This window comes from Bactrocera dorsalis, chromosome 5 (genome assembly GCF_023373825.1).
Source record: "Bactrocera dorsalis isolate Fly_Bdor chromosome 5, ASM2337382v1, whole genome shotgun sequence".
Lineage (NCBI taxonomy): Eukaryota > Metazoa > Arthropoda > Insecta > Diptera > Tephritidae > Bactrocera > Bactrocera dorsalis.
Window position 1 is genome coordinate 48,629,743 of NC_064307.1, and position 22,497 is coordinate 48,652,239.

Consider the following 22,497-nt stretch of genomic DNA (forward strand, 5'->3'; position numbering starts at 1 on the left):
GTCGCCATTTTTGTAAGACATTCATCGAAAAATTCATTATCAAATTCTGATTAGCCGAATTAAAACGTACCGCACGTGTCTGCGCAAGTTTTTGATTTTCATTAAACCAGCGAACAAAGGAATAATTCCTGTTTCACAAGACTTATCTCGCATTTAAAACTAAAATATAATAAACTAAAATGGTTAGTACATCAATATTATAACCTACTTAAACTATTTTGTGTTGTGAAATAAATTGAAGTTTCTCGATGTTTCTGCGGCAAGAAGACAATTTTAACATTGCCGGCTGTTTTACACATGGGTGTTGTGTAACATGGAAACAAATCGAAATTTATTTTGTTTGCTATATGGTGTAAGATAAAGATATTTATAATGTTTTATCATTTTATAGGCACAAGCTATTAAAAGAATCTTACCCACTTTGGACCGCATTCTGATTCAACGTGCTGAGGCCATCACTACCACAAAGGGTGGTATTGTGCTTCCAGAGAAATCGGTGGGCAAAGTCCTCCAAGGTACCGTCGTTGCTGTTGGACCCGGTGCCAGGAATCCTGTAAGTTGAACACGTTTGTTTATAAAAATAATTTCAATAATAATAATTAATTGTATAGCAAAATGGTAACTACATCCCAGTGGGCGTGAAAGAAGGTGATCGTGTGCTGTTACCTGAATTCGGTGGCACTACAGTGGAGCTGGAAGATAAGAAAGAGTACATTCTTTTCCGTGAATCGGACATTCTTGCTAAATTGGAATAGAATTCTCGAATATGTTTACTATATTTGCTTGGTCGTTTTCATAATGTGAATAGTGCATGACCTTTTGTTTGAGATAAGAGGTTCAAAATTTTGTTTCTTAGTTTGTAAATTCCATTTACTATGATGTAGACTAGTTTACAAAATGTTCGCACATTATTAGTGTGTTCATGTAAACGTGTTGTGTGGTTTGAAAAGAAAATAAAACGGTTTTACGCTTTGTTTCTGGAAATATATTTTTATTTAAATTTTAAAACATGGTACGTCAACTAATCATTCTAAACACTAGCTATTAATCTAACTTTAAGTTAGCCAAGCCATAAACTTGGTTCATTACTGATCGCTCTTTTAGGCCTGGTAATGAATCGACAACAGCACGCTCTCTGGACAATTTAACTAACGATTCGAATGACTTTGGTTCCCAAATAGCTAGATCGGCTAAGGCTTTTCTGTAAATAATAAAAGAGTTGAGTATGTTTACAATTTCCTATACAAGAAGCCATTTTGCAGATATATACTTGTTTAATAAAATGTTGTTTCGCGAAAGTGTCTCCTTGAATGTTTCAAGAGTGATTCCATATTGTTCACAACCCGCTTGCACACGTTTATTCCACAACTGTAATATCGAAATTTAGATTGTTTATTTCAGGGGATATACTACAATACTCACTTCCGCCATATCCATTTTCTTCAGTTTACGGCCCTTTGTGGCATAGACTAAAGCTCTGTGAACATAGCGAACCGCTACAGAATAGCAGTTTCGTTTTCGTCCTCGAAAATGCTATTGTATAAAATAGTTATAAATAATAAACCGTTTAATTAAAGTATGAATACAGTAACTCGTGTTCGCTGTTAACACTTACAGCCGCAAGCTTGAATATCCTTCGCTTTCGCCAGAATTCATCAGGACCCTTAGATCGAACAAACAATGCAAGCGTAGGTGATACCATTTTTTATTAAAAACTTGTGCTAATGAACAATTTTCTGTAAATCTTTACACTTTGTTATTATAAAATTTACATAACCTAGATTTGGTTGCGAAGAGGAATTTTTTGACAGTTGGACGAATGAATAAATTTTAGATATTCATTTTGATCAGCTGATGTTGTACGTATATAGTATATACAGGGTGGTTTGAAGTTCTTTACAATTAATTGTTTTAGTATAGTATGTGTATATATATATGTATATATATATTGTTACAAAAAGTAGTATTAAGTTGTATTTGTATTACTATATGCATCCCTGATTATGAACAATAGCTGTAGGTATATGGAATAGCATTTGTCTTGTTGTAGACATCTGGCGCCACACTGTCTGCTCGTCTAGTTAAACAATTGCTGAGTCTGGCGCCGCGACTGTCTGCTTGCGTCTGGCGCCGTATAGCCGTATGTTCTGGTAATTTCCAGACGCGATATTCTAGAAGGACACGTCGGCATCAGCGAGAAGTGCGTGGCTATAGCCGTATGTTCTGGTAATTTCCAGACGCGATATTCTAGAAGGACACGTCGGCATCAGCGAGAAGTGCGTGGCTATATAAGCCGTGGCAGCGCCAACGTAATCAATCAGTGCTAAGAGTAAACTGCTATAGTGTAGACGAGTTGTGAAATAAAGAGTTGTTGAATTAAATTAAACAGTGTTGATTTTATTTGTCAATCCAGAGATACGAACCTAACAAAGTAAACTAGCAAGAGTAAATTCGTAACAATTGGTGTCAGAAGTGGGATTGTCAAATAATCCAAATTCAAGATGGTTAAATTCGGAGAATTGAGAATTCAGCAATTAAAAAAAGAACTGGAGGAGCGTAATTTGCCGATAAGCGGGCAAAAGGCGGATCTGCAGGCACGATTACGTGAAGCAATGGAAGCGGATGGAATTAATGTGGACGAGTTCGAATTTAATGGGCCAGAAACTTCTACAAAGGTAGAAGAAAAAGTAGAAGAACAACGAACATCATCAAGTGCAGACACGAACATGCTGTTAGTGGCTATTAAGCAAATAATAGCTGAAAATACATCACAAATAGCAGAAAATGCAGTGCAAACAGAAAATCGTCTGGCACAGCAAATAGCTGAAAATATATCACAAATAACAGAAAATGTAGTGCAAACAGAAAATCGTTTGGCACAGCAAATGACGCAAATAGCTGAAAATACATCACAGTTAGAGTCTCGCCTTACACAACAGATTACGGAAAATACTACACAACTACAAAAACAAGTGCAAGAGAAATTTTCAAAATTTGAAGACGAATTAAGCACTTTAAAAAATGGCGAAGAAAATTTAAAATCAGAAGTTCTGCAATTAAGTAATCGTGTGCGAGAACTGCAACTACATGGCCCTGCACCATCAACAAATAATCAAAGATTGAAGGCACCCACATTCGATGGAAGTATTCCATTTCAAATTTTCAAACTTCAGTTTGAAAAGACAGCAACGGCCAATAACTGGAATGCAGCGGACAAAGTGGCGTCCTTGTTTGTATCATTGAAAGGACCGGCAGCAGAAATCCTTCAGACTATTCCAGACTGTGAACGGGACAACTATGAGGCATTGATGAGTGCGATAGAAAGACGTTATGGTAGTGAGCACCGGAAACAAATATACCAGATCGAACTGCAAAATAGGGGTCAGAAGATGAACGAGTCATTGCAAGAGTTCGCAACTGAAATAGAACGACTGGCTCATTTGGCAAATGCAGATGCACCTGTGGATTACATTGAGAGGGTAAAAATTCAATGTTTCATAAATGGAATTCGTGATGTGGACACCAAACGCGCCACATATGCAATGCCAAAAAGAACGTTTGCTGAAACGGTTTCGCACGCCCTCACACAGGAAACAGCTTCCCTACTAAGTAAACCAGCACCCAAAGTACAAAGGGTTGAAATGGAACAACCGGCGCTGATGGAGGAAATATTGAAGACTCTGAAGACAATTGCTGCACCGCGAGTAAATACAACAGGCAGATGTTTCAACTGTGGAAAAGCGGGTCACTTTGCCCGAAATTGCAATATAAAAGTAAACCCATCAAAACGGAAACAACCAACAGATAACGAGGACGAAGCATCCACATCTCACAAGTCGTTAAACTAAAACGGAACAGTTCAAAGGGGCGTGAGCTGGTTCCCACAACTATTTGCCCCACCATCTCGATATCACAAATAGGTCGCCATGACAACAATCTTACTATCAACGGTATCGTAAATGGACGACTGTCAACGCTTACTTTGGATACTGGTGCCACACATTCAATTATCCGACCGGATGTGGTAAGAGGAACGGTTGAACCATTAGTCGGTTGCAAGCTTCGAACGGCCACCGGAGAGGAAGCAGCTGTCGCGGGAAAAGTGTTTTGCGAAGTGATGATTGGTACCCTGGAAGTTAATCACACCTTCATCGTAGCAGAAATCACGGATGAAATTATAATGGGAGTAGATTTCATGATTGATCACGGGGTTACTTTGGATTTAAACAAGCAAATGCTGTTTTGCCAGAACATGGAGATGCCTATAAACACCGGATATGTGACCAACGTTGAAAGTAAGAGGGTGATTGTTGATGATAATCAGAGTATTCCACCAAAATCTGAGGCGATTGTATGGGCTAAAGTGAATGGAGGAGGTGGGACTGAAGAGTTGTGGATTGTGGAACCAACAAAAATAGATACACCCATATTGGTAGGAAGAACGCTTGTGAAAACTAGAGAAGACGCCACCATTCCGGTCAGAGTAGTGAATGAATTCAACACGCCTATAAGGCTGAAGAAAGGAGCAGTAATTGGACAGTGCCAGAATATAAGTGCAATAGCACGATGCGAACGGTCAGAACAAAAGCCTACTATTGAGCCACAGCAGATAAGTCCTACATTCTTAAATAATTTACTGAACGAACTGCATGGAAATGAAAAATTAAAAGCAGAAAAACTATTAGAAAAATACGCATCCATATTTGCAAACGAAGGAAACACAGGAAGAACCGGCATTGTCAAACATCGCATAAATACTGGAGACGCTAAACCAATCCGACAAGCTCCGCGTAGGGTTCCACTAGCAAAACGTGAGGATGCTAACAAAATTATTGAAGACATGCACAAAAACGGTGTAATCGAACCTTCAATAAGTCCATGGAGCTCACCTATCGTCTTAGTTAAAAAGAAAGATGGTAGCACCCGTTTCTGCGTAGATTATAGGAAGTTGAATGATGTCACAAAGAAAGACAGTTATCCTCTACCAAGAATCGACGATACATTAGACACCTTGTCTGGAGCGAAATGGTTTTCTACATTAGATCTACAAAGTGGATATTGGCAAGTCGAGATTGATGAATGTGACCGTGAAAAGACCGCTTTCAGTATGGGCGACGGGTTATGGGAATTCTCTGTGATGCCATTTGGGTTATGTAATGCGCTTGCAACGTTCGAGCGACTGATGGAACATGTGTTAAAAGGACTCAACTGGAAGACATGTTTGGTGTATCTTGATGACATTATCATCATGGGAAAAAGTTTTGATGATCATCTGAAAAATCTAGAGGAAGTCTTTCAGCGAATAGCATCAGCCGGATTACGCTTGAATCCCAAAAAGTGTTCATTATGGAAGAAGCAGGTCACATATCTCGGACATAAAGTGTCAACTGAGGGAATTCACACCGAGGAAGGAAAAATAAAAGCAGTGAAAGATTGGCCTCGACCCACCAACATTCATGAACTCCGCAGCTTCCTCGGCTTATGCACGTATTACCGCCGTTTCGTACCTGGATTTGCGAACGTGGCTAGAAGTTTACATGATTTAACAAAGAAGAATCGCCCGTTTGTATGGCAGTTGGAACAAGAAAAAGCGTTTGAGCAGCTTAAGGAACTACTTTGTACGGCGCCGATGTTGGCTTATCCAATACCTGGAAAGAAATTCATCCTGGATACAGATGCGAGCGCTTATGGAATTGGAGGTGTCCTGTCTCAGCTCATCGACGGACAAGAAAGAGTAATTGGGTATTACAGCAGAGTGCTCGGGAAACCAGAGAAAAACTACTGTGTGACGCGAAAAGAACTACTAGCTGTGGTGGAATGTGTAAAACATTTCCACAAGTATTTGTATGGACAACGATTCTTGCTGAGGACTGATCATGCAGCATTAAAATGGTTATTACAGTTTAAGAATCCGGAAGGCCAAATTGCACGATGGATCGAAAGATTACAGAATTACGACTTCGAAACGGAACATCGAAAGGGGATTCACCACAAATATGCGGATGCATTATCACGTCGCCCTTGTCCACTGGAATGTAAACATTGCTCCAAATCAGAAGGAAAAGAAGGTATAATCGACGTGCGATTACTGAATATAGAACCTGAAGATGATTGGACTCCTCACCGCATCAGAATCAATCAGCTGGAGGACCCTGATCTTGCAAAGCTGGTAATGGCCAAAGAAAATGGGGTACGACCACCAAAGGAACAAATAAGTAGCGAGAGTCCAACTGCAAAAGCATATTGGGCCCAATGGAACAGCATAAACCTCGTCAATGGATACCTTCATCGTACCTGGGAAAGCGAAGATGGCAAACAGTCTCGTCTGCTGATCATAGTACAGCAGTCCATGATCCCGAAAGTATTGAAAGAATATCACAATGGAACTAGTGGAGAACCCATTGGAATCACAAAAACTATAGAGAAGATTAAACAACGGTTCTACTGGATCGGTTGTCGAGATTCCATAGCAGAATGGATAAGTAATTGCGTAGAGTGCATGGCAGCTAAAGGTCCTAAAGCCAAAAGTCGCGGTAGGCTACAACAGTACAACGTGGGATCACCATTTGAACGAGTCGCAATGGATATTGCAGGTCCGTTCCCAACCAGTACGGCCGGAAACAAATATCTACTGGTTGTCATGGACTATTTCAGTAAATGGCCAGAAGTATATGCCTTACCAAACCAGGAAGCGAAGACAGTAGCCGAAGCGTTTGTAGAAAATTGGATAACAAGGTTCGGAGTGCCCGTCGAATTACACTCAGATCAAGGCAGGAATTTCGAATCTTCCATTTTCCAAGAAGTCTGTACATTATTGGGCATCCACAAGACACGGACAACAGCGTTACACCCACAATCAGATGGGATGGTAGAGAGATTCAATCGAACGCTCGAAGAACATCTGCGGAAAATCGTCGATAAAGATCAACGGAATTGGGACAAGTGCATCCAGATGTTCCTGCTGGCGTATCGTTCAGCGAAGCACGAGACAACTGGTTACACGCCAGCAAAGATTATTTTCGGATCTGATCTGCGACTCCCTGCTGATCTTAAGTTTGGAACGAATCCTACAGCTGTAAGAAATGATGGAGATTATTGTTCTGCCTTAAAGGAAGAAATGAATGAATTGCATCTAATGGTAAGACAGCATACGCATCTGATGAGCAATAAGATGAAGGACCGGTTCGATCAAGCGGCAAATTCAAAAGGTTTTGAAGAAGGTGATCTGGTCCTGTTGTACAATCCACTTCGAAAGAAAGGCTTGTCCCCGAAATTGCAGACAGCCTGGGAAGGACCCTATATGGTGATGAAACGACTTAATGACGTGGTATACCGCATACAAAGAAATGGGAAAGCACGATGTAAAATGAAAGTAGTACATTTGGAGAGGCTTGCCCCATTTGGTTCAAGAGGATTTGTGCCTAATCGGGACGATTAGGCTTTAGTGGAGGGCAGTGTTACAAAAAGTAGTATTAAGTTGTATTTGTATTACTATATGCATCCCTGATTATGAACAATAGCTGTAGGTATATGGAATAGCATTTGTCTTGTTGTAGACATCTGGCGCCACACTGTCTGCTCGTCTAGTTAAACAATTGCTGAGTCTGGCGCCGCGACTGTCTGCTTGCGTCTGGCGCCGTATAGCCGTATGTTCTGGTAATTTCCAGACGCGATATTCTAGAAGGACACGTCGGCATCAGCGAGAAGTGCGTGGCTATAGCCGTATGTTCTGGTAATTTCCAGACGCGATATTCTAGAAGGACACGTCGGCATCAGCGAGAAGTGCGTGGCTATATAAGCCGTGGCAGCGCCAACGTAATCAATCAGTGCTAAGAGTAAACTGCTATAGTGTAGACGAGTTGTGAAATAAAGAGTTGTTGAATTAAATTAAACAGTGTTGATTTTATTTGTCAATCCAGAGATACGAACCTAACAAAGTAAACTAGCAAGAGTAAATTCGTAACAATATGTATTTGCATTATAATTTCATAGTAAATATAAGAATTTAAGGGTTAAAGTTATAAGATTTAGTGTATCGCACGACCTGATGGGCCCAGTATTTTTCTAATTAACGTTTAAATTTATATTATTTTTCAAAAAAATTCTAGCACTGAGCTAAGATGTCAGTTTGTAACCGGATGTGGTACCAGCTGTTCCTGTTTGGCAATTATTCATTTTCTAACTTAAATTAAGGAAATAAAAGTACAACGATTGAAAGAAAATATCGTTTTTTAAGAAAATCGGTTTTGTTGATGTGAAAGCAGTTAACATTAAAGAAGTAAGGAGAATGAAGTTTATTATGTTGCATATATTTTTTATTTGCAGCATTGTTCGGAGGCAGTAAGTATGTAAATTTGTTTATAAATGTAGGTTTAATACCTGTTGCTGTCGTAGCTTGGTGATAAGACAGAATTTTCACGTTGCCATGACTTTTGATATTTACGGCTGGTAAATGAATCAGTGATATCGCAAGTATACCTTTGGATATTGTTAATATCAGAATAACATTTTAGAGTAATTAATAAGAAATATGACAGATCAAAATGAGTTAGATCAATTAGCTGCAGCAGAACTAGAGAGACTGCAGCGACAAGTAATTAACAGCAAAGTATTAAATCTTATATTTTGTAATTAATTGTAATATTATAATTTCTGTCAGCATCGTACTTTGCAATTGGAGCTTCGTGGTTTACTGGAAGAAAAAGCTAAGCAGTTGAAGAAACAGAATCACATGATCACAGTCTTGCAACAAGAACATCAGAAGTTAAAGGACGAAATAAACACTTTGGAGAGCGGAACACATGCAAGGAAGAATACAAATGTAATTAGTATAACACTCTCATTTGTACGACTTTTGTAGTTGAAGGAAAGCAGTTTTCTGCTCACGATGATTCAGAACTTGACACGATCATAGCACGAACGTTAGATTTATATAAACCCCTGTCTTCTAAAGAAACTTCGTACCTTTTTATACTCTCCAAACGAAAAAAAACCGACAATTTTTTTAACACAAAAGTTCCAACGAGCTTGCCTATGCCGAAAACATTACCATTTTTATGAAGAGTTCTATTAAATATATTTCAAATCCACGGATTCAACCGTCTTTGGCTCGATCTGAAGCGGTGAAATATAGTTCAAACCATAGCATAGTTTAATTCTTGTATATGATCAAATTTTGCAGAGATGCCTTAAAAAAATTGATGAATGGTCCAGAATTATGCTTGGAAATCGAAAGTACAAGTTTCGATGGGTCACAGTATTTCCTTTACATTACTAATTTACATTTGTAGTACAACCGTGACTTCCAAATAACTATATTAGAGGCAAATATAGCCGTGGCAATGGGGTTGAACTTCAATTCTACAGCAGGATGATAAAAAAAAAACAGAAGAGGTAGTTTTGGTATTTTTGTACCGTTGATTTTTTGGAGTACGTTTGACAGAATGCATTGAGTTAAAATTTTCAAACGCAAATTTGTAAAACGAAAGAAAATGATCACATGATAAGGCTTTCAAGCTGTTCTAAACTTTTGCTCTTAATGTGGGCTTAGGTTAAAGCGAGGAAATGATTTTTAAATATTAAGTACTAAATCACGATTTATTTCTTTGTAGAAAGAAAAACGCTTGAGTTATTTGCAAAGACAAAATGTTGACCTTCAGCAAATTTTGCAAGGCGAACGCGTTAAGCTTTGGGAACTGGAAGGCCACCTAAAGAAGGTGGAAAAGGAAATCGAGAGTTTGCGTAAGAATGAAGTGACTGATAGTTGCTATAAGGAGAGCATTGGTAAAGTGCAAAAGAGCGTTGTCAAGTTGGAGAATCGCTTGGACGTGGTTAACAAAAAATGCAGCGACGTTTTGACGGAGAACTGCAAATTGCGAAACTCCATAAATCATATGTTGCAGGATCGGTGAATACATTATACTTCATTTTTTTTTAGAATTATTTCAAATTTTATAACCAACACTTTTCCAGCTCGAACTTCAACGACATGTGGCAGACAATGGTGACACAATTTAATGAAGGTAAGAAATACATTATGGAGCTAATAGATCAGTCCACAGTGGCCTTTGATTTGCGCGAGGAACTTTGCAACAAATTACAAGTGCTCAAGGACCGCAGTGAGAATGATAAAATTATGCATATACAGGTAAGATAAAGATGCTTCGGTGCTCTTCATACATGTAGATCTTTTGAAAAATTTTAAGGTATTTCATATAACTTTTTTCATGTTCTTATAGGAAATGCGTGAGATGCAACGTCGCCTCGAACATGATGCGAAATTGCAGAAGTTCTTCGACATCAAAGGCAAGAAGCGTTTAAATCCCGAGCTGGAGCAACGTGAGGCTAACAAAAAACTCGCATTGAAAGAAAACTATGAGCGTCAATTGGAGGAATATCATGCCATCATTGATGACATTAAGGAACTATATGCGGTGGAGGATACAGACTCTCTGACAGCACAATTCAAGCGCCAGGAAGAGGAAAACTTTGCACTCTTTAGTTATGTTAATGAGTTGAGTCACGAAGTAGAGACTTTGAATGAAACCACACAAGAATTGAGTGAAGAAATCGGTAGGAGTTTTTATTTATTAGAAATCGCATGAAATGATTGTTTTGCTTACAGAACGACAACAGGCGGAACACGAAGAGAAGGAGCTAAAGCAGAAAACGGAAGCTTTGGATTACTTAAATAGCGAACTGGAAAAGATTGAAATGGCAGCCAAAGAAGCAAGCGAAAGAAAGTTGGCACTGCATACGCGTTTGGATCAAATGTTGCAGGGCATTTTAGAGATTTTCAAGTTAATGGCTCCCTTTTTTATTAATATTTGGAAACTATATTTAATAGGAAATCGTTTTTCAAACATTTATTCTTTCTCCTTAGACTTTTATCTTGCGATGATGCTCCAATATTAAACGTGCTGAGCTCTAAAACGGTATTAACGGTTCATAATGTCAAGCTTTTCGTTGGAGTAATTGAGCGCCGAATAAATACCGTTATTAGCAATGTGAACGTGGATGAATCTTCAACCAAAATATTAGGTAGAAAGGATCGTGTTCCAAAGTTTAATATCAAAGACTCAGCGAAGGGAAAAAACTAGTTTACTATCTCCGAAAAACCGCACTGTGCGGATTATTATAATATATTTATTAACTAAAACTTTACGTATTACTATATATTTATATATTATTCAATGTATTTTAACTAATCAAATAAAACTATTGCGCTACATTTATCATTTCTTTGGTGAAATTCAAGCAATATTTCGATCCGCATTTTATCTACCTCAAGCTTTATTCTTAGTCGGTTTAAGGACTATGTACAAAGAATTATATGAGGTTATAGAAAAAAAGTCCGCCCCTCCACCGTCGGTTTCACATAACCGAAGCGGATCCAGATTTTATCCAGCAAAATACTGCTGTCGACATAGCTTTCCAAATTACATTGGGAATGCTTTCTTCCACTGCAACAACAACAACATCAGTTAGGAAGTGAGCAACGACTCTTGGCTTTAAAACATATCCCTATCCAACTGGTTACTCTATATTCTGTTTGAGACAAGAAAGAGTTTTACAAATGTTAGGGACTCGGCATGTTGGTGGATAAGAAGAGAGTCTAAGAATTCTCAAGAGTCTTGACAATTTACGTAAAATTTCTTAGGTCCGTAAAAATTAAGAGGAATAACGCTATGAATTGTCTGAACAACCTTATCATAAATTCCTTGTTTCAGTAGTATTAAAAGCGAATGCCATCTGGGTAACAGTGAAGAAACAATGATCGAAATGATTCCACCGGTCTACAAACACACCAAATCGTTGTTTTTTTGATGAAATGTCAGCTCTTGAAGCTTCGTTCGAAATGCGGAAATTTTGCTTGTTTAAACATCCATTCAGTCATAAATGGGTCTCATCGTTGAACAAAATTTGCCTCGAAAACATCGGATCTTCTTGGAATTTTTCAAGAGTCCATAGAGCGAAGCGATGTCGCTTGGAAAGGAATTGCGGCCTCAGTTCTTGCACAATCTGTAATTTGTACGCTCTCAAATTAAGATCTCGACGTAAAATGTGCCAAGTCGTTCCATACGACAGTCCGAGTTGCTGCGAACGGCGGCGAATCGACTCTCCGCGTCTCAGCCAAGGCTGAGTGCTGGATGTGGTCTATGCGGTCGAATACTATCAAATAATGAATTCTGTGCCTCAAGATGGATGATGGTGTTGCGAGTAGTAGGCTCAGTAGGCCGATTATGTTGACCATAAGTTGAGCAAGGCAGCACGGAACGTTAGTTTTCGTAATAAAGCTGAACGGTTTGTAAACGTTGTTCAGGATGAAATGATGATACTGGACATAAATAAAGTCCGCTAAGTATGGTACGAAAATTTGGTGACGCGGTAAATTCACATCCTTTGAACGGTACGTATATAATATACCAGACTGAATGCACTTGAACTTACCGAAGCAACGAGTGTAAGTTGCGAACTTGAATAGCAACGAAGTCAAAAGGTACAAGCAAACTTGACTTGTTCGAGTCTCTCAACAAAGTAAACAGTGCACATTCTGTTTTGATGCTTGAAAGGCAATGAAATGTAAAACATTCCCTTATTGCCTATTTAAAAAGCGACGAAGATAATGCACTTACGAGTACTGTTTAAAGTGCGTGCAAATAGAATATTCTGAACTTAAATATGTTAAAAAAGCTAATAATAATTAGTAACAATATGCACAAATGTATTACAGGAATATGGAAAACATTTTCACCTGCAGTACTGTTCTGAAACAACAATGCTTTAAAAAAAAATTGTATGCATGTTACTGTATTTGCTGCTCTCTACGCTCACATGAATTGATTTGCTCGTTGATAACAAAATTTTGCAGTGTTATGTTAAACGAACGAATGACTTGAATCACACTGTAAGTTGACTTGTGCAACTGTTTATTATATACATAAGTATGTACCTATGTGCGTCTACTGGTAAATCAAATGATCTCGTTGAAAAAATTAAGATGAAAGAATAGCCAAGCAATTGGCGGTTCCGTACGGAGAATGTGACAGGTTGTGGATAACTTTTTTACTGTCTACTCGTTGCTAAGCATTTGTCATTATGAAATGTTTTATTATGTATGTTTTGAAACAACAATGCTTTGAAAAAAAATTGTATGCATGTTACTGTATTTGCTGCTCTCTACGCTCACATGAATTGATTTGCTCGTTGATAACAAAATTTTGCAGTGTTATGTTAAACGAACGAATGACTTGAATCACGCTAGAAGTTGACTTGTGCAGATGTTTATTATATATGTACATACGAGTATGTAGGTATGTACGTCTACTGGTAAATCAAATGACTCTCGCTGAAAAAATTAAGATGAAAGGATAGCCAAGCAATTGGCGGTTCCGTACGGAGAATGTGACAGGTTGTGGATAACTTTTTTACTGTCTACTCGTTGCTAAGCATTTGTCATTATAGAATCTTACCATTGTAGGCACTGTAAAAAACAAAAAAACGTATGGTTCCTAGTGTTATAGCAGCAAATAAGAAACGGATGTAACATTCATCTGTTCTTGGATTTCACGAAAATATGACCATTGTCCTAATGTACATAAAATAAACAGAGCTGTATTTCTTTATCGACAATGCATTCGGATGTTTCAGTTTGGGAAGACCCATAAATTAGTATAATAAATATTCGAGATCGCTAATGGTAATGTTCTACATGGTAGACATTTCTTCACTGGCATCATTTGTAATTTATTGTGAAAATCATAAAATGATTAGATTAGATTAGATTGAAAGATGAGAAACGCACCGTGACCTTAGGTCTATTGTGCCCTCTCCTAAATTACATATACTCACTTAGCTCCAGCGCATTGTTAAAGTCCAATAGACTCCTTTATGGTATGGGGACCTACCCCAGTAAAGGCTTCGGGTCCTACCATCTTGGTGGAGGCTGCGGAGCGGGCGAGCTCGTCCGCCAGTTCGTTACTGGCTATGCCTCTGTGACCAGGCACCCAGGCACCTGGTTTCGTTCCGCAAGTCTGTCCAGCCTTTCACTGCACTCCTGCACTAGTAGCGATTTCGAGATCATAAAATGATAGATGATATATATTTTTGCGTAAATTGAGTAAAGAACTGATTGCCAATTATACAGCAACGCATAGTGAACCTTCAAGTGCTGCGTATTTTATTGCGAAGATTTCCAAGGAGCGTGTTTTGGGCGATGCAGTAGGAGCTATTATACCAAATCCTGCTTCAGTACTCAACTACATAAAACTGGAAAGATAGAAGTCACAGGATTTTGCCACATATGCAGAAATTGCCAGTAAAAAGACGACGAAAATGCAAGAGTTGTAGTAATAGTCAACAACTAGTTTGTGATGAACAATCAATTAATGCTGAAATGCCTTAAATTCCGTAACTAACATCACAGCTTTTATAGAATCGTTGATCTCTTAGATAGCAAAAGACACACACCACAATCCATTTTGACCACGGCACGTTATTTCGACTGACGAATCTGCTCTTCAGACCAAAGAGGTATTTATCTGGCTCATTAAGTAAGATAGAAAGAATAGTAACCTGTTTTCAGGCTTTTAAAAGCTCGGAAACTAAACTTATATAAACAGATTTTTTTAGTAGCACTAGCATAGGCATACGAGTATACTAATTTTTATGGTAAGTATGTCTGCCTATCAAATACCCCATTATTTGATTTGTGGAAACTTTAAGCTAATAAATCTCTGCATTTAAGAAATAATACTAAGGGATCATCCTATGAGACGACCTGTTCTATCAGGTTTTTTAGGAGTTTTCTCCACGACAGCAACCAGGTAAAGCTTTAAGTTTATTACGAGTATCAGTTACTAACATATATTAGATTGTCAAATATATCCCTTCCGCTTTTTTGCTCTTTATTCAATGCTCTATAAAAAAGTGTTGCAGTGATCGGATTTAGTTCAAATATGCGCCGTTTCGTTCAGTAATCTGTTTCCATCTAGACGGCAAATTCATAGAAGCCCACCTCCTTATTTGCGAAGAACTCGGACATCCACTTTTCACAAGCCTCTTTTGAGTTCAACTTTACATCAACAAGGTCGTTCGCCATGGACAGGAAACGGTGGTAATCACTTGGCGCTATGTCCGGGCTATATGGTGGATGCGATAAAACCTCCCATCCCAGCTCCCGTAGCTTCTGACGAGTCATCAACGAAGTGTGTGGTTTGGCGTTGTTCTGGTGGAACACTACACTCTTCCTGTTGACCAATTCTGGACGCTTCTGGTTGTTCGCAGTAGATGGTATAATTAAGCGTCTGTCTATATGGGAACAGCTTATATGGGATAATTTCTTTCCAATCCTACTAAACACACAGAAAAACCTTCCTGGCCGTCAATTTCGGCTTGGCCACTGTTTGAGACGATTCACCGGCCTTCGACCACGACCGTTTTCGCTCGATATTGTCGCCGGCTGGCTTATCCATGTTGTCGTTTTCACCCACTCTGAATCGTCGAAACCATTCCTCCGTAGTTCAAAGTGATAAAGTACCATCCTCCAAAACACCATTAATCTCACGGAAAGTTTCTCCAGCGGATTTGCCTTTAACGAAGGAAAACTTTAAAATAGCGCGAATTTCGGCCTTAGTGAACTCCATGTTTACACGTCCATAACTGTTGAACGCAATATCCAAACTAATTATGCATAGCGTCATTTTGTAGGTTATGTCAAGACCTTTCAAAGATGTATAGTTTTTCTAGAAACAAGCTAGACCCAATATTCGGGAGTATAAATATACAGTACATTTTAAGCTAAAAATATTGTGTAGAACATGAGTTATAGGTTCTGAACACTGCTGCCTCGAGGAAGTGGACTCGCAATTCCTTCACTATTTCGGTTGATTGACTTATTCGCAATTTGCCATCATATCAACAGGAGAAGGTTTGTATATGCCGGTATCACTAATTTATATTCCGTCTAAGTTTCCTACTAATTGCAATATTCTAACATAACTTTATTCAAATATCTGGCGCTCACATCGCTATAAGCGGTATAAAGTTAACCAAAAAGACTAATTCGTTCATTTAGTTAAATAACAGTAAACTAAAGTCCATGTAACATTGACTGACTGATGCATTTGCTGAAATAATTACAACTTTTTATACTCTTGCAACTTCTTGCTACAGAGTATAATAGTTTTGTTCACCTAATGGTTGTATGCATCACCTAAAACTAATGGGGATAGGTGTACGGTAAATACCGCACTCGATAGAATGATGAACTGTACAATATATGTATATAGTACGATGACATTAACATGGTTCAGCGAATTAAAAGACAGCGGATACGGTGGCTAGGCGGTGTCGTCCGAATGGTAGAAAGCATTCCAGCTCTGAGAGAATACAATGCTGTACCCGCCGGAGGAAGCAGAGGAAGAGGAAGACAGAGTGCATGATGTTGGAAAGGCCAGGTGCGCACTTGTGATCTCCAATTAACGCCAAACAACTAAAAAGAAGATCGACCGCCGCGCTGTTGTAAACTCGGCTATAACGGCGTAAGCGGGGTCTAAGCCAATAAAGCAAAAAAATAATCATTTTGATACATATAACTCTATTCTTGTATATCTGTTATGCGGCGCTAGAAACAAAATCATATGCTAGACCAATCAACACTGTGCATAGGCTTTCAGCAATACGGGTGATAAGAGCTTTCCGAACCATTTCAAATGACGCTGTTGAGGTATTAGCCAGTATGGTGCCGATTAACATTCAGGGAGACGAATTCGCACTAATTTATAACTTATCAGAGACGTCTACCACAGCAAAAAGAGAAGAGAGAATTAAAAGCATTGCAATGCGGCAGCAACGGTGGCAAACTTCATGTAAAGGACGGTGGACCTACCAACTGATTTCGGACATACAAGTACATTCGTGGTTAGGTAGACAACATGGGAACCAGGATTTCCACCTTACGCAAATACTCAGTGGACATGGTTGATTCAAAAGCTACATATTCAAATATCGTCATGATTTTAGCCCATACTGTCCGACGTGTACAGAGTGTATAGAAGACTCTGAACACGTGCTCTTTTATTGCCATCGGTTTTCTAGTGTAAGGGAAAAGTTGAAAACCACTCTTGAATGTAGTATCGTGGTGAAAAATTTGACAGCATTTATGTGCGAGTCCTCTGTAAAGGGGAAAGCTGTCAGCAGAGCGGCAAACTGAATTATGACAAGATTGAAACATTTAGAAAAGATTAAGCGTGAGTCAGTCCGTAAAATAGAGGAGACTTAAATGTCTTCTTCTCTCCCTTGAAGTAGTACTTTGTCCAGTGGTCCCGTGGGAGAGACATGGGATAGGATTAGGATAGGTTTAGCGGATTAAGTCTCACACTTCGGCTTTTGATGCTTCCTTCTACTATAAAAAAAAGAAAAAAGTATATCTATATCTATATCTATATCTATATCTATATCTATATCTATATCTATATCTATATCTATATCTATATCTATATCTATATCTATATCTATATCTATATCTATATCTATATCTATATCTATATCTATATCTATATCTATATCTATATCTATATCAACATTAAGTTCTAAACAACCGTTAGCTGAGCAAAGTTATTAACCACTTAAAAGTACCTCTTTGAACAAAAATCTTCCTAACTTCTTCACTTGAAGAACTTTTAAGCACTAACATACAATAATAATGTTAAAGAAAACGCCAGTACGATTGTTTGTAGGAAAGCCTTTATGTTGCCTTCATACTTCTATGTGGGGTGCTTTGTGTGGTCGTGGTGTTATTAGTTGGGGGGAAGTTTAGCGCAATTAGCCACCTTTTAATGCTAAAATAAAGTTAATAAAAACTTCAGTTGTTTAGTTTTTCTATTTATTTGAAATCATAAGATTTATTTATTTAATTAGGTATACAACTGTGTTAATTAATTTTACAGTACACAAATATAAAGTAAAGTGTTTGCACAATTTTATTTGCTTTTCAAACAAGATTTCTGCTGTGACTTAAAATTTTGATTCATTGTCAGCGTTAAGGCAAGTATGTGAAATTAAAGCTTAATATTTCCTTTCTTTATTCTTCGTCTTTTTGTTTATTTCACAGTTTTTATTATTTTAAGTAGCTTGCATTTTAAATACTTGGTGAAATGTCTTTACTTACATCAATTTTATTGTTGTTTCACAAAAACTATTGCGCCAATGCTAACAACAACTACAATATATCAAACGATGAACTAATCAATCACATCACCAAACACGCTGAACCAACGGTAAAAGTGACTACATAATGCACTTAAGAGACTTACAATTAATATGCGATACATCAATATATTTGTTGTATATATGTATGTATGTACGACGTAATATATTTAATATAACTGTTTACATTTTGCTAAAACATATAATATTAAAATGAATTTATTAATTTATATATATATATTTTTTTTAATTTTTATTAATACGTACGCAAGTGTGGTGTGTTAGTGCACTACTAACTGTATAGCGTGGTGAAAAAACAAACAATAAGAGAGACGACATTTTTAAATGTAGCTATTCATGACCAGAATTACTTGCTATTTATACAATATGTACTGCGAACACTACAAATGTAGAGCGATATGTGTCTTTTGGGCGAACGAGTGGCACGCACTCCATCCGTACAAATCCTTATGTTGAAAGGTATTTGCGCATGCGCACGAATGAAGCGCGCTTGTTGCTACTATTGTACAATTTGGAATTGCTTGTTTTCTCTTTTTGCATTTTGCAGCTTAAAAATAGCGGATATTTATATAATATATACTTTTTTTTATAAAATAAAATAGTGAAATATGTTTAATGTCTTTCTTGCTGAATTTTTTAGTTTTTGATTTTTTACTTTTAACAATTAAAGTTAGTAAAGCGCGGTTTCCAACAAAACTATATGTTCACACAAAATCAGCGTCTAACGTTAGTTTAAGTAAATATATTAATAAGTGTATATGTTTTTATTTATTTTTTTTTTGATTTTTTTCTGATTTATTATTTGTGTCATTACACTAGCAAAATGTATATAAAAATGCAATCAATATTATTTATAACATCTCTTTCATGTTACAACATATATGGTAAATATGTTTGTGTCTATATTTTGCTATGTAATAAACTTGTATATTGTATAAATATTAAAAAGTAATCATAAAAATTATATTCATAAAAATAAGAGTTTTACATTAGTATAATTATAGTAGCGTAGAATTTCCATAGTGTGCTCAGTTTACCGTTGAAATAAGCTCCAGAATTTGTAGCTGGACACACGTTTTGCCAGCGCGGACGCGGCGCTTGTATTTGTACTGGCAGCGGCAGGTGATGCCACCTTGCGGTTGTTGATTAGCTTCGAACGCATTTGCTCCTGCAGTAACTCTTGCATATCCATCTAAAAAGGAAAAGGAAAAGAGAGTTTTTGTAAGTTTAAAATGTTTGTAAACAAAAAACGAAATCTTAATTTTCGAACATTACTTTCTAGCTCTCCGCTAGCTACGGCCTTACTTCTACGAATTTTGCTCCCTCATTGTAATTATTCACTAACGCTTCTTCATTGCACTTGTTTCTCAAAAAGTGTATTATTACAACGAGTGAAGCAAGTGCAGGTACTTTTTCAATAGCCCTTTTTTTTGGCAGATCACGCGTGAGTTGTATCAAGCTTTCATGTTATTTTTGTTCAGTATTATTTGGCAATTGCTCATAGAAAAACTTACAGGCACGCCTGAACAAAGTTTACAAATCGTTCAACTTTATTATGAAAATCTAGTTTTGTAAAGAATGTGTTTCAAGCGCTTCGGTAATCCAATGATCAATATAATCGGCCTATTGAGCCTACTCATTCTTTATTAGATTATAATAGACCACGTTCCGAACGCAGTGAAGAAAATATAGCAGCCGTAGCTGAGAGTATACATGAAGACCGTGGAGTGTCGATTCAACGCCGTTCACAGCAAGACGATATGGAACGAATTGGCGTATTTTACGTAGAGATCTTATATTAAAAGCGTACAAAATAGAGATTGTGTAAGGATTGAAACCGCTCGGCCTTCCCAAGCGACATTGCTACGCTCTATGGGCTCTAGAAAAGTTCCTAGAAGATCCGACGTTTTCAAGCCAAATTTTGCTCAGCTTTGAGGCCCATTTCTGGCTCAATGGTTATGTAAACTAGCAAAACTGGAGCATTTGGGACGAATAGCAACCTGAAGATATTCAAGAGCCGCCATTTTACCCAGAAAAAACAAGGTTTTGGTGTGGTTTGCAAGCCGGTGGAATCATCGGTCCATATTTTTTTCAAAAATCATGCCGGTGAGAAGGCAACAGTCAATGGCGAACGTTATCGTGCAATTATAATCAATTAAATGATGCCTGAAATTGAAGCTCGCGATCTCGATAACTTTTAGTTTCAACAATACGGCCCCACTTTCCACACATCGTATCAACCATTGGATTTATTGAGTGAACCCTTCGGTGAGCAGACAATTTCAACTCGAAATGGATCATCTTTTAAGAGCGAGCTTGCAAGCAACAAAGATTTACTCTGTACTTTCTTCACCTCTCTATATTTTCACTCTCTCCCTTTTTTATTTTATCACCTTCCATCTGTCTACAATATCTAATATTTTTCGAAAATATATTTCGATGTTTTGAAAACAGAGTGGTTATGAGTTAAAATGTACAAAACTATATAATTTTACAAGGTCATTCATAATGAAATATCACAGAAAGTAGGATTGTTTTCAGTTAAGAAATTGGACTTCCTTTTTATACACATTTTCCCCCCTAGTTTATCATGGTTTCAATATCCTTTAATTGCTATTTACCTGCCACTGTTCCAGCTGTTGTGACAACTCAACCTTCTGCTGTATGGACTCAAGCAATTGGCTGTTGGCCTGCATTAAGTCTACGCGCGTCTTAGCCAAATCGATTTCGGCTTTTGTGCGTCGCTCATTCGCTGCATCGCGCTCTTTTTGTGCTTTAGCGAGCATTTCATCGCGATCGCTATTGTCAATAAGATCACCACGTGCTTGATCACGCTCCTCCTTCACGTTCTGCAGCTCCACATCGGTGACGGTGAGCTGTCCGGAGGGAAAGGCGTAAAAAAATTGTCAAAAAATAATAGAAAAATATGCTTACTTTCGATTCCAGCTCCTGAATTAAGTGATGACTGCGTTTGATTTCGTCCTCCTGCTCCAGCACGAGATTGCGCGTCTGATCGAGCATCTTTCTGAAGTTGCCAGCATCCAAATTGAGCAGCAAGCGTGTTAACTCATCGGACATGGCTGATAGCATGCCGGGACGAAATTCAATAGCCTCCGTGTGACTGCCACCTTCGGTGCGGCTTGATGATGAAATCGTATTGTCCATGGATTCCAAGTCTAATGATATGTCCGAATTTAAACCTAGAATGGGAGAGTTTTATTGTAGTCACATTTATATGTTTATAATTTGTGGTTAACCATACCTGAGTCGTCATCATGGCCAATTTTCAACGAGTCCACAAGTGACTTCAGCTGTATGTAGACAGAGCGCGCTTCAATGCAAATTTGACTCGGCTTGCCATCTGAAAAACTGGAGTCATCTTCATCGCACTCCATTTCAAATTGCAGCGATTTCTTGCCATGTGCACTGGAATTGGCATCCTGTAATCGTTGAGGGGTGTCATAATGGTCTGAATTTTATTGGATGCAAGCAAACTTACCGCTCCCAAACGCTCGCTGAGCACATTATTTTCACGCTGAGATCTCTCAAGTGCTTGCAGTGTTGTCTATAAATAAAAATATTTATCAATGTGTATATTCCAGCCAATATTAATTTGTAAAGACAAATTGCGCAGAATTCAAAATAATTGTTATCTTGATGTAAATTCTTTTTTCTTATTTATTTATTGTATATAAAGGGAATGATTGCATACTTGAGGTTTTTAATAAAAAAATTTTGATAACAAACATAACATTTCCAGTTCAAATGCGAAAAGTTTTTTAATATAAATTGATAAAAATTATTTACGATTCGAACAATTAAGAAATTTATAAAAATGTAGACAATTTCTTAAATCAAAAGAAAATCAAGAAAAAACGTTGACTTCGGTTGCACAGACACAAAATGTTCCTTACAAGAATTCGATGGTTCATTTTGTATGGCAGCTATATTCTTTAGTGATACAATATCTGTTCCGGCAAACGAGCAGCTTCTTAGAGAGTAAGAGACGTGTGCAAAATTTCAGATCGATATCTCAAAATATGGGGTTCACATAATCGGTACCTAGGGGTTTGAACAGTTTTGGTTAGATTTGGAAAATTATTGGTCATAAGGTGGCAGATTTTAAGGAATTATTGCTGCAAAGTCTTATCTGGTTGTATTAGTTGCGTCTTTATTTGTGTACTGAAAAGTGAAAAAATCGAATGGAATTTAAAATTCCATTTTCGCACTGTGACAAAATAATGTAAAAAGAATGCTAAGTACTAAATT

At 37.7% G+C, this 22,497-nt stretch overlaps 4 protein-coding genes across 14 annotated transcripts in view; 2 read left to right on the top strand and 2 right to left on the bottom strand.

Annotated features, from left to right (window-relative positions):
- Nucleotides 1–8: 8 nt before the first annotated feature.
- Nucleotides 9–984, top strand: LOC105223782 (10 kDa heat shock protein, mitochondrial). The gene is made up of 3 exons (XM_011201618.3): nt 9–182; nt 392–553; nt 612–984. Exons 1-3 carry the CDS (start codon nt 180–182, stop codon nt 753–755), a joined length of 309 nt encoding a protein of 102 aa, XP_011199920.2. The 5' UTR covers nt 9–179; the 3' UTR covers nt 756–984.
- Nucleotides 971–1,809, bottom strand: LOC105223781 (39S ribosomal protein L20, mitochondrial). Its single transcript, XM_011201617.4, has 4 exons — nt 1,616–1,809; nt 1,423–1,533; nt 1,271–1,368; nt 971–1,201 (listed from the first exon to the last, which is right to left on the bottom strand). Exons 1-4 carry the CDS (start codon nt 1,700–1,702, stop codon nt 1,045–1,047), a joined length of 453 nt encoding a protein of 150 aa, XP_011199919.1. The 5' UTR covers nt 1,703–1,809; the 3' UTR covers nt 971–1,044.
- Nucleotides 1,810–8,109: 6,300 nt separating this feature from the next.
- LOC105223783 (coiled-coil domain-containing protein 63) lies at nt 8,110–11,230 on the top strand. 2 transcript variants are annotated; one of them, XM_049458434.1, is made up of 7 exons: nt 8,110–8,278; nt 8,660–8,821; nt 9,612–9,907; nt 9,973–10,147; nt 10,239–10,572; nt 10,625–10,799; nt 10,883–11,230. In XM_049458434.1, exons 2-7 carry the CDS (start codon nt 8,732–8,734, stop codon nt 11,097–11,099), a joined length of 1,287 nt encoding a protein of 428 aa, XP_049314391.1. In that variant the 5' UTR covers nt 8,110–8,278; nt 8,660–8,731; the 3' UTR covers nt 11,100–11,230. The 2 variants fall into 2 exon arrangements, with proteins under 2 accessions (XP_049314391.1, XP_011199921.1); XM_011201619.4 differs by lacking the exon at nt 8,110–8,278 and adding an exon at nt 8,364–8,593.
- A 6,632-nt stretch (nt 11,231–17,862) lies between these two features.
- The window catches only part of LOC105223784 (bicaudal D-related protein homolog), an 80,762-nt gene continuing 76,127 nt past the window's right edge, over nt 17,863–22,497 (bottom strand). For all 10 annotated transcript variants that reach the window (XM_049458430.1, XM_019989402.3, XM_049458429.1 and 7 more), the window contains exons 5-9: nt 21,728–21,793; nt 21,491–21,668; nt 21,163–21,428; nt 20,850–21,104; nt 17,863–19,420 (exon numbers count right to left, since the gene is read on the bottom strand). In XM_049458430.1, the coding sequence (XP_049314387.1) occupies nt 19,262–19,420; nt 20,850–21,104; nt 21,163–21,428; nt 21,491–21,668; nt 21,728–21,793 (924 nt within the window). In that variant the 3' untranslated portion in view covers nt 17,863–19,261. The remainder of the gene's footprint in view (nt 19,421–20,849; nt 21,105–21,162; nt 21,429–21,490; nt 21,669–21,727; nt 21,794–22,497) is intronic.

Bases quoted from the DNA above. Each gene is read 5' to 3' on its own strand.
- LOC105223783 (XM_011201619.4), top strand. From the start codon at position 8,531: ATGACAGATCAAAATGAGTTAGATCAATTAGCTGCAGCAGAACTAGAG. The intron at 8,594-8,659 runs GTAATTAACAGC...AATTTCTGTCAG, and splicing joins TAGAGAGACTGCAGCGACAA to CATCGTACTTTGCAATTGGA. The intron at 10,148-10,238 runs GTAAGATAAAGA...ATGTTCTTATAG, and splicing joins ATAAAATTATGCATATACAG to GAAATGCGTGAGATGCAACG.
- LOC105223782 (XM_011201618.3), top strand. The intron at 554-611 runs GTAAGTTGAACA...TTAATTGTATAG, and splicing joins GACCCGGTGCCAGGAATCCT to CAAAATGGTAACTACATCCC.
- LOC105223781 (XM_011201617.4), bottom strand. From the start codon at position 1,702: ATGGTATCACCTACGCTTGCATTGTTTGTTCGATCTAAGGGTCCTGAT. The intron at 1,534-1,615 runs GTAAGTGTTAAC...TTTATACAATAG, and splicing joins GGATATTCAAGCTTGCGGCT to CATTTTCGAGGACGAAAACG. The intron at 1,369-1,422 runs GTGAGTATTGTA...TCGATATTACAG, and splicing joins AGAAAATGGATATGGCGGAA to TTGTGGAATAAACGTGTGCA.